The sequence below is a fragment of the Caenorhabditis elegans genome, chromosome III (assembly GCF_000002985.6).
Source record: "Caenorhabditis elegans chromosome III".
Classification (NCBI taxonomy): Eukaryota; Metazoa; Nematoda; class Chromadorea; order Rhabditida; family Rhabditidae; genus Caenorhabditis; species Caenorhabditis elegans.
In genome coordinates this window covers 4,343,386-4,356,076 of record NC_003281.10, presented here as the reverse complement: position 1 = coordinate 4,356,076, position 12,691 = coordinate 4,343,386, and the positions used below count along the sequence as shown (strand labels likewise).

The 12,691-nt window shown below is 32.9% G+C and overlaps 3 protein-coding genes and 1 pseudogene across 4 annotated transcripts; 1 reads left to right on the top strand and 3 right to left on the bottom strand.

The window, feature by feature from the left end:
• Positions 1-97: 97 nt before the first annotated feature.
• B0285.6 (putative transporter B0285.6) lies at positions 98-5,978 on the bottom strand. Its single transcript, NM_001381838.2, has 12 exons — positions 5,860-5,978; positions 3,225-3,374; positions 3,067-3,182; positions 2,749-2,784; positions 2,542-2,700; positions 2,450-2,493; positions 2,297-2,405; positions 2,018-2,245; positions 1,614-1,810; positions 1,449-1,570; positions 1,100-1,402; positions 98-344 (listed from the first exon to the last, which is right to left on the bottom strand). Exons 1-12 carry the CDS (start codon positions 5,962-5,964, stop codon positions 189-191), a joined length of 1,725 nt encoding a protein of 574 aa, NP_001366690.1. The 5' UTR covers positions 5,965-5,978; the 3' UTR covers positions 98-188.
• B0285.11 lies at positions 3,912-5,252 on the top strand (annotated as a pseudogene). Its single transcript has 6 exons — positions 3,912-3,983; positions 4,043-4,146; positions 4,203-4,324; positions 4,373-4,838; positions 4,918-5,130; positions 5,180-5,252. Coding segments are annotated over exons 1-6 (1,050 nt in total).
• A 19-nt stretch (positions 5,979-5,997) lies between the features above and the next one.
• Positions 5,998-10,740, bottom strand: hse-5 (D-glucuronyl C5-epimerase). The gene is made up of 9 exons (NM_065475.9): positions 10,577-10,740; positions 9,910-10,204; positions 9,585-9,680; positions 9,377-9,535; positions 9,136-9,251; positions 8,737-9,007; positions 8,107-8,325; positions 7,082-7,619; positions 5,998-6,339 (listed from the first exon to the last, which is right to left on the bottom strand). Exons 1-8 carry the CDS (start codon positions 10,733-10,735, stop codon positions 7,084-7,086), a joined length of 1,851 nt encoding a protein of 616 aa, NP_497876.2. The 5' UTR covers positions 10,736-10,740; the 3' UTR covers positions 5,998-6,339; positions 7,082-7,083.
• Positions 10,741-10,854: 114 nt separating this feature from the next.
• Positions 10,855-12,631, bottom strand: lcmt-1 (Leucine carboxyl methyltransferase 1). Its single transcript, NM_065474.5, has 7 exons — positions 12,476-12,631; positions 12,250-12,427; positions 11,983-12,147; positions 11,792-11,930; positions 11,288-11,494; positions 11,145-11,231; positions 10,855-11,089 (listed from the first exon to the last, which is right to left on the bottom strand). Exons 1-7 carry the CDS (start codon positions 12,614-12,616, stop codon positions 11,005-11,007), a joined length of 1,002 nt encoding a protein of 333 aa, NP_497875.1. The 5' UTR covers positions 12,617-12,631; the 3' UTR covers positions 10,855-11,004.
• Positions 12,632-12,691: the final 60 nt, after the last annotated feature.

The following is a 12,691-nucleotide window of genomic DNA, read 5'->3' as shown; positions in this document are numbered from 1 at the left end:
GGATGATCGACGTTTCCATTTCGAGTAAAAAAATAATTTGATTTACAAACTATTTAACATTTGCGATTTGCCAAATGCCAAAAATCTTCTCAAAAAATTCAATAAAATAAAATGTTTATTTACATGAAACAACATTCACCTGAACATCAAAAATAGTTAAGAATATAAATATTTCTTTTTGAAAAATTCTAAAAACATTGCGAAGAATTTCCCGTCATATTAGTGGCATGGCGAAGTGCATAGTCTGGGTAGGTACCCATATTGAACAACCAAAACGCCCATGTATTCATATTAATAGCGGTGATCGCAATGCAAAAGATATTCAGGAAGACTCCACACGATACCTGAAATTACAAGTGGACTATTTAATATTTGGAAATGATTCGTTTTAGACGAAAACTATTATTTTTGTCTGCTTCAATTTGGCTGCTTTAATCTCTATTTGATTTTAGTGCTAATTTGTAATTGTATAGAAAAATTTATGAAAATTGTTCTAGTAAACAGTAAACTGCTGATGTTATTTTTTTGCCTTGCAAAATTCTTGAAAAATGCAATATAATTTTTGTCATCATTGTAAATAAAACAAGAATTCAAATTTGTATATTTTTATTCTCCAAAACCAGAAACTTTCAAAATTATTCTATATTTGTTTGAACATTCCTTAATAGTCTATTCCTTATCCATTTTCGGCTCAAATCTGCTAGTCAGACTATTATATTCTCACAGCAGGGTGCTCCTGTGCAAGGTATCATAAAACTTTAAGTGCCCCTTTCTTTGAGCCACGTCACAACAGATGCCTTCCACCGACCACGGTCCGTAGCATATTGGCTCATTGCCAACTAACAGCTGATATTTCAGAAGATATTCAATGGGAGAATAGGCGGTTACGTAAGAGAATAGTTGCTATTGGATAGTGGGTTGCATAGGGGGTATGACTGTTAGTTGACTTTTGAATATTAGATGCAGAAAAGGTAGAGATTGGTAGGGGAATTTCGGAATTTAAATGTATCAATTATACAAAACACTATTTTCAATTCGCCAATATTTTTGGGCACCACTGTATACAGGGGTTATAATGCCGTTACAACTTTACCCTTACCATATCAATCATTCGAATAGTTTTTGTCTCATAAACAATTGCATTTGCAGGAGTTGCCATCGGAAGCATAAATGAGAATGATGGTCCAATTGCAGTTGGAATTGAGAAATACAATGGATGTGCTCCAACGGCTTCAGCCATTTTGAATGATATTGGAATGAATATGGAAGCAGTTGCTGAGTTTGTTGAGAATTCTGTCATTACTACAACAACAATTGAGAGAATTATTTGCATTACAAAAAATGGCATCTTAGATATTGTACTGTTTAGACTGCAGGCTATCAAACTGGAGAGACCACTCACCTGTAAAATTTTATAGGGAAACTTTGAAACCGTTTTTGTTCCTTACTCTGACAGCATCTGAAATTGCAAAACCAGCTCCTAACAAAAGAATAATCGACCATGGAAACCTCCTTCTGACACAATCCCAATCAATTAGTGGCTCTTGTCTAACTGATGGACGGCTTTTGTCTGCAATTCTAGCATATGTATATTGCAACGATTATACTATTACCTTTTCTAAAAATTCTGAAATCCGGTTTTTTCTTTGGCCAGATAAAGAGTAAAAACACTGCGACAAGGCCTGAGCATGAATCAGTGACGTATCCTTTTCTGAACAAATCCGACCATCCAGGGATTACTTTTGGATCAGAAGAAACCCATGATAAAACAGCAAGGACGAAAATGACCAGAGTGCTTTTTTCGGCCCATCTAGAATAACTCAATGAAAAACTGATGTTTTTTGTAAACTGGAGTTTGAAGGTTCAAAGCCAATTTTGGGGGAATTTTAGTATTCCCACAAAATAGTCGAGAAACTATATTTTGCAAACACGAAATTTTATGTGGATTTTAAGGCTTTCTGTTTGAAAAACCACTTTAGACAAAGTACTCGGCATACCGGGAGTTTTAGCAACTTACGTCATGGGACCCAATTGATCATAACTCTTCCACACGGCTCTCTTCGCAACTTCCTCTTCTTGTTTCTCAGTTTCCGTGGGTTCTCTGAACATTCCCATCAAATGTCGAGGACCCAAGAATTGAAGTTGAACTATAAACCAAGAAGAGAACATGTAGAATATCATTGGAGGAATTGCAAATGCCATCCAAGACAGATATGAAATTCCATGATCTTCATTTGGGAAATTTCTAAAATTGAACTAGTCATAATAATACAATAATTTGTTCTGAAACGCTCACTTTTCAATATTGTCTCTGAAAATGAGATTAGGTCCAGTTGAATTGATGGTTCCAGTACCTCCGATCAATGAAGCATGGGCCACCAAAAGCATCATACATTTGCAAATTCCTAAGATTTCGAACTCAATAACTTTTCAGTTTCCTTTTGCTTACCTCTATCTCTGACTGATAACCTCGATGTGTCCAACTTCTTCTTTCTGGAAAAACACTTTATTTTTTCCAATTTGAAATTTAAATTGTCTTACTCCTTTTCTTCCGGATCCTCTTTATCAAATATTTTCATAACTTCAATTTCATTTTCTTTTTCTTCTGGTCTCATTTTCGGAATCATTATTTCCTCGAGAAGAGCATAGGCAATCGGAGCCATCAATGCACAGCAAGCAGTATCTGATATCCAGAGAGAGCTGGAAATTTTGAATTGGAAATTTGATTTCTGTTATATGGGAACTCACATAAAACTGGTGATAATCATGAATCCAGCCATTAACCTGAAAACTAGATGATTTTGTTACGTGGCCTAGTTGAAGAGAAAACTCGGCCACCAATTTGGCTTTGAGTTTTGGAGAGAAATTGTCGGTTTTAAAATGTTTTCTAGAATTTCATCAAGTCAAAGAAACTCTCCTTATGAGAAAAACTTTTTTTTTTCAGAGTAAAGTTTTAAACTTTAAAAAAATTTCTAACTATTTTTGAACCCTATTAGTTTAAAATGATTACTACTCATTTTCCCGGTTTTTTGTACATTTTCGAAATTTTCTGTTTTGATTTTTTACCAATGTGGTCGAGTTCCCACGTAAGTCAACATTTTCAGAGCAATCCGTTTGTGCAACTGGCATTCTTCTACCGCCAATGAAAGCATTAAACTATTGAAAAAGACTATATTTGTGTCCTGTAAAGAAATATTTCTCTATTAAAACTAATTTTGGCCTACCGCAAAATATTTGGGTGCAACTTCTTTGATACTGACGATGCCTAGAAATGGAAGTGCAATCATTGGAATAAATGAGGTTACGGCAAGTGGAACTACTTCGGCCACCCAATAACATGACATTGTTAATATTACAAATGCACATTTTCCTTCCTGTAAAATGTTATTTAATTGTTCAAAAAACCATAAAAATGAATTTATTTTACAAACCAAAACTACGGTAGGCGGTCTCGACACGAAAAACGTTTGTTAAATGCAAAAAAGAGTGGTCCTTTTCATCGATTTTTCATCAATTTTTCACAGGCACGAAAGTTTAAAACTACAGTACTCTCAAAAGGCATTTGTAGCGACTTTTTTGACGCACAAATCGAAAATTTTTGCGTCTGGGTAATAATATTGAATATTTTAAAAAGTTGTATTTTTAAACAATTAAATATTTTTATTAACAAGGGAACGATGCCAAAGTTTGTCATTTGAAAGTTGAAATTTTAGCTGAAATATTTTTTGTTTAATAAAATAATAAATATTTTCAATTTTTTACGTTAACTTTTTTTTCAAAATAAAAACCTTTCTGATCGATATCAAATGTATTATTTATTATTAATATCATCAATTTGGTGATCTACAACAGTCCGTCCGTCATTTGCGTGATTTCATTTAAAAAGAGGACGAAAAAATCATTAAAAAAAGATGGCTGATTTCAATTCGAATGAAACAAACAATTCACTTCTCTCATCTGCGAGCTCATTTTCTTCTTTTTTGGTGAGTTTTACTATTTATATAGTTAACATTTTCAAAATATAATATTAGAAAAATTTCAGCCAGTACCTGGAATTCTGGAGCTCATTCCTCCATTTGTTCGGGATATGTGCAAGTCGCCGAAAAACGTGGAAATGAGAGTTGCATTCGATGCTCCAACTCAACAGTAAGTATACTTATTATAATGAGAAACCTCTTCAAGACATTGACTGTTTATTTCAGATCGACTTAAACATACTCTATCAATTGGGAAGACACTGAGAACTCGGACGACAAGTATCTCAAAATTCTCCAGAAATCGATCAGCAGATCCACGAGTATTGGCTCACTCAACACTATCAAATGTGAGTTTGTACAATTTTGAAAAATATCTTTACAAAAGATTTTTTCAGCGACCACTGTTCTCCGTGATGCCCCTCCGCCAGTGACTGCAATCTGTGATGGTCCATGCAAAAAAGCATTCCCATACAATCTTTTGAATACAATCGGAAGATGTGGGCACTATCTGTGCACTGCTTGCTATGGAATTTTCAAAAATTCGGATGGAACAACTGGATGTAGTTCGAGAATGTGTTATTGGAAGGGGAAAGATCGGAAAGAAGCTAGGAAACACTTCGAAAATGAAGTTTGCCGTGAGCAACATCGAATTGATGTCAAATCAGATTCATCTGCACCGAGCGGTACGAGTCCTTCACAATCTCATGAAAGTTCTGAAGAGACGGATTGTGCTGTCGTGCCTGTGATGGATAACCTTTCAAATGCAAAGAGAGACTTCCGGCTGATTTATCCATTGCTTCAGGAAATGATTGGTGTAAAGCTGTATATTTTGGAGCAACTGGATATTCTCGGAGTTCAACAGTGAGTTATCATATTTTTAGGCAAACCAGGCATGTAGGCAGGCACATGAGCAAACATACCGTGGCTCTTTTTTTTCCAGCAACGTTGTCGAATTGGAAGTTCAATCGACCACAAAAGTCAACAGAGTGATCACTTCGCTTCTTCGAGAATACTTCCAAACGTTGCCACCTGATCAATCGGGAGTACTGTACCACGTGGAATTGGAGCCTGGATGGTCACGCAGAGTTCGAAGAGTTCTAAAATAACGGACTAAACAGTACAACTCTCTGGAATTATACAACTTTTCCAAGGTGTAAGTGAAACTGAATTCGTTTAGTAGATCAAATTTAAATTAATTTCAGCGATGAGTACATTGTGTTTGTGATGGATTTCGGTGCATTTCTCAAAAACGGAATGAAGATCAATTTTGTGTAGAAGACATGAGAGAATAATGCTTATTATGAATTGAATAAAGGAGTTTCATGGCATTTTTATTTTGTTTCAATGTTTTCAATATTATTACTGGAACACTAAATGCTGAGAATAGGTATCGCGTAACATATTTGACGCGCAAAATATCCCCTAGCGAAAACTACAGTAACTCTTTAAATGGCTACTGTAGCGCCGGTGTCTATTTACGGGCTCGATTTTCAAAACGAATTTCTATTCAATTTTCTTTAAATTTTTAGTTTATCATTTTTGTATTTTCTTCTAATATTTTATCCATGAATAAATAAATTTCCGTTAATTGACACCAGTAGGCATTTAAATAATTACTGTAGTTTTCGCTACGAGATATTTTGAGCGTCAATTATGTTGTGCAATATGCATTCTCAGAATTTTGTGTTCGAACATGTTTCCGTAATATTAGGAAACAGATTTTGAGAAAAACTATGAAAAATTGAAAAGCAATAACTTTAAGTTACAGTACTATTTGAAGACGCGCACATTTTTTCGTTAAATTAAAGTTTGTCGTGTCGAGACCGGTTACCGTATTTTTGCCGAAAAAATAGCAAAATTTGTGTAATAAACTAGCACCCACCTGCCCAAAAAACAATAAAGGGCTCAGAATAAGCGGTGCTAAAATCAGCCACAATGTTGGGAAAAATGTGCGAAACTCATCGGCCCAACCATGCCGACGACCCATTCTTCTGAAAATTGATCAAAATATATTTTCCATAAAAAGCAATTATTTTATATGAATCTATATATTGGAGATCGTGTACAAAGAGAGAATGGGACAATGAAAAACAATCAAAACGTGGAAAGAAATATAGCACAGAAAAACTATGAAAAAATTCAAAAATGTGACAAAGAAGGTAAGAAGAAAGGGTTAAAATTGGAAAAAAAACATGATATAAGAGAATTTCATAAAATATGCGCATAACAGTTACAGTGCAATAATTCGATGGGGCAGGAGGCAGGATTATAAATTGAACAGAAAATGAATATGGCAGCGAGTGGCGGTATGGGAGCGAGAGGATGAAGAGAAGTAGTACCCGGTGTCATGATGATCTATGATCTGAAAATTGGATTTTTAAAAATTAAAAATTGAGCCGAGGATAATATTAGATTGTGGTTTGAACTTTATTTTGCAGGCTTAAAAAAAATCAATTTTCCGATTTTTCAACAAAAAAAATTGATGAAAATTTTAATTCATTTGTTGGAATTACCTATTTTTAATCTTTTTCATTTATTTTTATTGATTCTTAAAATTTTTTTCTTCTTTTTTTTAGTTAAAAAAAATTCAAACTAATCAACTCTGTGTCTTTCTCGAATTTTTTTTCCGATTTTTTCAAATTTCCGAAATTCAAAAAATTAATATCGAAAAATTAAAAAAATTGGTTTTTCTTTCAATTTTTCTTTTTATAAAATCGAAAATTATCGTTTTTCTTTTTCCGATATTTCAAAAAATTTCGATTTTTCACCAAATCATATTAAATTTTTACCTTTTTCTGTGTTCTAGAAGAAAATTTTATGTTTTTTTTTAATTTTTTTTCTCATAAACAAAATTTTATAAAAAATTAATTTTTCTATTTTCGATTTTTCGAAATTTAAATAATTATTTTCCGTAGTTTGGTTTTTTCGAAAAAAATCACAAAATCAAAAGAGATATAAAAAATGTTTTTTTTCAAAAACTAAAATCCAAAATCAATAACTTTTTCAAAACCAAATTTCACATAATTTTATGTGCATTTTTTTCTTTTGTTTTCGATTTTATTTGAATTTAAAAAACTAAAATACAAAATAAATTTCTTACTAACAATTAATTATGTTTTGCCCGTTTTCCATACGCGTATCCAATCCATCGATCTGCTGTTTTACTCAAAACTTCATCTTTTTCAATTCCAGCAATCCATTTCAATAAGTACACATGTACAGCATGATAATCCCATCTTGCAAGATTCGGTGCAGTTCCCAAAGCAACGTGACGAAGATCATAAATCGTTCCACTACCAGTATCATATAAAGGGAGAAGTTGTTTCAGTGATCGGACACCTGCTGAATATAATTCTTGTGCCTCTTGAATTTTCGCCCGCATTGTTTCATCATTTTCATCAATCATCAATTCCAATTGTGAAAGATCATAAAGTCCAATAAGTGAATAAAGGAATCCATTGAGCACAAAAGATCCCGGTGTTGTTGGATATTCCTCATACCAAATATTTCCAAAAAATTCTCCACGAACACCGCCGTCTGATGAGTTAATTTTGAATAGTTTCAGAGCTTTTGCTGCAGATTTCAAATATTTTTCATCGTTGAAATGTTTGAATGCACGAGTTAGAACTGATATTCCGTGTCCTGAAAATTGAATTTTTAAAAATTTTTTAAATTTTTTAAAAGAATATTTTTATTTTTCGGTTTTCAATTTTCTCAATACCGGGAAACTAAAATTTTCAGTTTTCGGATAAATTATATTTGTTTTTTTTTAATCTTTTTCGGACAGGAAATTCAATTTTTAAAAACTTTTGGTAATAATTTTATTTTTCAAAGCTTTTTCTCTATTAAAAAAAATTAAAATCTACATAATTCTTTAATAAATCAATAGTTTTTTGGATAATTTTTTATAACTTCTTCTTCAATTTTTTTTTGTTTAAGTCGAAAAATTAAAAATTGTGGTTTCTTTTTTTTTGGACAATAAAAATTCAATTTTAAACATTTTTTTGGTAATTACTTTTAAGCTTTAAATCAATATTCTTTGTTTTTGAAAAATTAAATCAATAGTTTTTTTTTGCAAATTTTTCAATAATTGTTTTCTTTTTTCTAGTGAGAAGCTCTTATGTTTTACCTTGAGCCATAGCACTGTGCCATCCGGGTGGTAAAACCAACTTTCTCTCGGCAATTGATCTTTCCACAGGAACCGACCATCCTCCTCGATCATTTTGATTCTTTACCAACCAATCAGCTGCCGCATAGAATGCATGAGAATGTTGTTCACGTCGTTGTGTTATTTTTTGCTTTACGGTGAGCTCACCGCGGAATCCAAGAGAAACTAGACGAAGATCTCCTGAAAAAAATCAGTATAATATGAGGCTTGTAATTTTCATAATTTTTTTAAAATTCAAACAAAGAGTGCCGCCGAAAAAATTTCGAGTTTTTGAATTTTTAAGCAAAACTGGAATTGTTTCTCTTGAAACATTTCAGAAACGGCCAGATTTTAATATAGTTATGTTACGGTGTAACAAAAGCAAGTTGAGAAAGTGGGATTTTTTCCAATTTTTTTTCGATTATTTTAAGGAAAAAACAAAAAGGGAAGCCTGATCAGGGCTGTCGATTTTTTGGTGTTTTTAATTTTTTCGGACCAAATAAAATTATTTTTCAAAAATTGTATGTTAATGAAAAAAAAAGCGAAACATTTTTCTGTTTTTTTTGGTTTTTGGTCGAAAATTTTTTTCAACGCCCCGAGCCTGATCCATACCCGCATGCAAAACGACATTATCATCTTTCTTCCTATTATCTCCACTGGATAATGCTCTTGCCACGTCGACAAGAAGATCACGTGTTACTGTAGACCATTCTCCAATTGGTGAATTTCCAATATAAGAATACGAATATGATACTTGTCCATCTTTTTTTGGTTTTTGAACTATATAATCATCAGAAATACGTTCTTCCTCTTGCCATACACATTTCCCGTTTCCTTCCGAGTAGACATAGTTGATCAGAACAAGAAGATCGTCTTGCTTCATCTGGAAAATTAGTTATGGTTTGGGTGAAAGCTCTAGCCTGGCCACGCTCGTGTACTCCCCGAAGAGAAGTGAAATCAAAATATATGGATTTTTTAAAGAAAAAATAAATTTTCAGCGTTTAAACATACTTTCGCCAATACAGTGAACGAAGAATTCGCCTCATACGGTTTCCAATCAAATGAAATTACATGAAGATCCGGTGATTTGTCGAGATATACATATGCTCCGGCATTTGCAAGGGCAGCTGGAAAAAAAATAATTTTTTTTAAGTTAAAATGTCAGAATTTTATCTGAAATTTTTTGAGCTAATTGGTGTACATAATCCCACTTTTCCAAATTTTAATAAAATTTTGCTTCTATATAACAAACCTCCAGCACTTATATTCACAACTTTTCCCATTTGTTCATCATTAAAAAACAATCGTTCAGTTGTTTCATGCATTCCAGCAGCTCCTTTCCATTCTTTTGAATTTACTCCCAGAATGACGTCATCTTTCGGAGAAGCTTCAGATTTATTGGATATTGAATCTGAAATAGTTTTAATTCGAAAACTTGAAAATTTTGAAATCCGACAAACCAAGCTTCATTCTACTATAATGTTGTAGTCCGTATTGGGATATTTGAATGGGGTAGTAGTATGGAATTGGATCCCACTGTGTTGACATTGGAACATCTGAAAAATCTTGTTCCAGTTATTTCAGGGCATTTCCCAAATTTTTTAAAATATTTAAAATATGGAAAATGTTTTCTTGCGCAAAACATCCGATCACAAAAAAAAATTTAAATTCGCCAATTTTCGAATTTTGGTAAGGCAAATTTTTCAGCGTAATAGGTAAAGATAAACAATTTTGATATTTTCAAATTTAGCAACACAAAAAATATATATATTTGCAAAATCTCACCGGTTTTCGCGCTGACACATCGTACACGATCTCTAGTTTCCACACTATACGTCGAAAAATGTCCAAATGGACCAAGAGGATCGTATGTCGAATCAGGACTTCTCATTTTTGCATAAGAAGTGTATAATTCAAATGTTGAACCATCTTTTCCCAATTTTCCAGTCATATCGAATCGTTTTTTGAGATAAGAAACAGGAAAATAAACATCTTCTTCATCTTTCCAACATTTCATTGATTTTCCATTGTCTGCTATACATTTTGATTCAATTGATCCAGGTGGTTCACATTCGATTTTCTGGAAATTTGGAATTTTAGATTTTTAATTTAAAATAATTTTAGCGTCAAAATTGTGCTAAAAATACAAAATAAATAATTAATTATTAATAATTCGATGATCATTTTTCTGATATAGTTTTTCATGCAAATTGCAAGAACTTGGAATACTTTTAATTCGCCAGAACATTTTTTTAAAACTTTTTTTCTGAAAGATAGAAACGCCACAAAAAGACTCTGGAAAGATTTGAAACAAGCGATTTTTTAAAATTATTTTTCATTTTTTCTCAATTTATTTTTCGTTTTTTTTGTGGTTCATCTGAATTTCCGATTTTTTAGGTTTTTTTTAAAGAAAACCCCCAACTCCCGATACTTTTTCTACAAATAAAATTACCTTATCATCCTCGTTCACATCAACCTGTGTGAGCTCTTCATCTTCTTCATCAATTCTTGACTCTTCCTGTGTCAGGTGCCTATTGAGCAGAAATAATGCTCCACAAGCCACCAGAAGATAGATTCGATGGCGATTTGATCGCCACCGCAGACATTTCATCGGCTGAATTGTTTTCTCGAGTTTTTAAAAATAAAAAAGCTAACTTTTAGTGAAAAAATATTGAATGGCTTGAGTGAAACAAGTACCATGATAATTATATCGAATTAAATGAAAAATATTTTTGCACAAAATACTGAATCTTACTCAATTATCTAATACCAAAAATATGGAAATTTCAAGAAAAAACACAGGAAAGGAACGATATAACGATGAAATCATAAAGAAATTGGAGGAGAAATTCAAATTTACAAAACAAATAACTTTTTGATTCAAATTCTGGCTGAAACCACACAGTAATGAGCAAAAAGTTGCTGAAGGAGTTCCATTTCGTCGAGCATTTCGATTTCGCGGATTCTAAAATAAATTTTGTTACTTTTTTGTTACAGTATCTCGCAATTTTAAAACTTACCTTGAAACTTCCTTCTGATCCAGGAAATTGTTGAAAATTTGGTTCATATCCATAACTTTGACCTCTTTGAAACCAGCATTTCGGAATCTTAATTTAATTGTTTTAATTTTAAAAAAAAGAGCAAAGGTTAAATCCCAACTAACCTCTCCTCCTGTTTCTCAGCACTTTCACACATTTCCAGACCGTGAAGTTGGATTCCTCGATCTCCCAAATTTTGTTCCATAACTTTGGTGAATGCATCAGAAGTTCGGAATTGTTCGTAGTTGACGAATGCAGGTTGTTTGAATTGAGATACAATTTGTTTCAGGAGAGCAGTACTTGAATCAGCTGACATGTAAACCAGAACGCATCTGAAACTTTGGTTTTTAAAAAAATTTCGCGTGATTTTACTGAAAATGGCCTTAAAAAGGCCGGATTTTTATGAAGAGGGTTTTTTTCAAAAATTTTGAAAGAAAAATAATTTTAATTTGTTTTTAGAACGAAAAAATAAACTTTTCGAACAGAAATGATTTAAAAACTGAAGCCTATAAACTGAAATTTTCATTAATGTTTTTTTTTTTTTGAAAAATGGCACTCGGCATTGTAGCTAAAGTGAACATAAGCTCAAATTTTTAAAAAAGTTTTTGATCGGTTACTCTGTAACGTACTCTGCGATAAAAATTGTAGGAATATCATGAGAAAGTTGGCATGTTGCCAACTTTTGATCCAACTCATTAGCCTGCCGCAAATCTGCACCAATTAAATGATAGTTTCCAGCGTGAAGATCCGCATGATGTGAGACTACAGCTGAAATTCGAAAATTACTTAAATTAAATAATCTTTATTTGAAAAAACTAACCATCACTTTCAAAAGATTTCTTCAAATCAACACTATTCGGTCCGATTGGCTTCAAAATATGACGGATCTTTTTAGAAGTGACTGATGAGAAATCAACTTCCACGTATTTGACGAGTTTCGCGCCCGATGAGACAAGACGCCAGAATAGGGTGTCGAATCCGCATCCTGTAAGAAATGATATGATAAGAAAGAGACAGAAGATAATCTTTGAAGATTCATGACTTCTTGATCTTAATGACCTCTTTGCGAAATCGGCGAAAAACCTACCCAAACTAACGACTTGTGCATTTCCATCGAATTCGTTCAAAAAATCACGGACATATTTCTCAATAGCCGCTGTTCTTGCCCAATATCCCATTGAGATTTCAGGAAAACGACGGGCTTCGGAAACATTTGATGAAGAATTGGCGAAACGAGAGATAAACTCGTCTTTCCAGTATCCTTTCTACAAAGAATTTAACTATTAAACGAAAGAATTCATGAATTTGAATACCTGCGTTGCAAAATACTTGCATTGAGTTGCATCGTCGTTGGTTCTCTGCACAGAGTAGTCGTCGGAAACGGAATTCGACCGCCGGCGAGTAGCTATGGCGGCTGCTACGTGACTATCGGAGCTTACAGCTTCAGAATCCATAATTCTCGAGGCACCTGGAACAAAATTTAAAAGGTTATTTTTCTCTTTCAAGCGAAGAAAAAAGTTTAATTAGTG